The sequence below is a fragment of the Aptenodytes forsteri genome, unplaced genomic scaffold (assembly GCF_000699145.1).
Source record: "Aptenodytes forsteri isolate BGI_AS27 unplaced genomic scaffold, ASM69914v1 Scaffold90, whole genome shotgun sequence".
Classification (NCBI taxonomy): Eukaryota; Metazoa; Chordata; class Aves; order Sphenisciformes; family Spheniscidae; genus Aptenodytes; species Aptenodytes forsteri.
The window spans coordinates 85484-86365 of record NW_008793941.1 but is presented as its reverse complement, the minus strand read 5'-3'; the positions used below and the strand labels follow the sequence as shown (position 1 = coordinate 86365).

The 882-nt window shown below is 67.2% G+C and overlaps 1 protein-coding gene across 1 annotated transcript in view; it reads right to left on the bottom strand.

Annotated features, from left to right (window-relative positions):
• Positions 1-2: 2 nt before the first annotated feature.
• The window catches only part of NR1D1 (nuclear receptor subfamily 1 group D member 1), a gene marked incomplete at its 3' end in the record, with an annotated part of 2606 nt that continues 1726 nt past the window's right edge, over positions 3-882 (bottom strand). Inside the window, 2 exon segments of the mRNA XM_009272732.2 lie at positions 3-173; positions 649-834. Of these exon segments, the coding sequence (XP_009271007.2) occupies positions 3-173; positions 649-834 (357 nt within the window).

Genomic DNA, 882 nt, shown 5'->3' with positions numbered 1-882 from the left:
TCCTCATCGGTGAGGTCGAGGGCGCTGAGCTTCTCGCTGAACTCGAACATGGAGCTGAGCAGGTCGCCCATGCCCATGCCCCACAGCTCCTCCAGGCTGTACTTCGTCCGGCTCATGAACGTCACCGTCTGCTCCTTCACGTCGAACAGCGAGGCGAAGCGAACCATCAGCACCTGCGGCACACGCGGCGTCAGCGGGACGGCGTCAGCGGGACGGCGGCACCGTGGCATGCTGAGGGGGCATCCTGCCACGCCGTGGGCTACCATGCAAGGCCGTGGGGCACCGTGCTGGACCGAGGGGCACCGTGCCATGCCGGGGAGCATCCCGCAACGCTGTGGGCTACCATGCAACGCCATGGGGCACCATACAATGCCGTGCTCCGTGGTTGCCCCAATGCCATGGGGCACTATGCCAGTCCATGGGGCACCGTGCCATGCTGGGGGGGGGCATCCTGCAACACTGTGGGCTACCATGCCATGCCATGGGGCTCCATGCCAGTCCATGGGGGACCGTGCAATGCTGTGGGGCATTGTGCAATGCCGTGGGACTTCGTGCTGGGCCGTGGGGCAGCGTGCAATGCCATGGAGCGCTGAGCTGTGCCACGGGGCACCGTCCCCTCCGTTGAGCCCTCGCTGTCCTGGGACGTACCTCGAAGGTGCCGGCCTTGAGCAGGGTGACCTGGTCGTGCTGGGAGAGGGCCTGGAAGCCGGGAATGTGCTTGGCAAACTCGACCACCTCACGGACAGCGGGGGTGAAGCTGAGGGAGAAATCCTCCCAGATCTCCTGCACGGAGCGCCCGCTGCGGCCAGGCGGGTGGCTGTTCATGGGGCAGGCCTGCGGACGACGGCACGGCTCAGCCCGGCACGGCGGGGCTCCCACGGC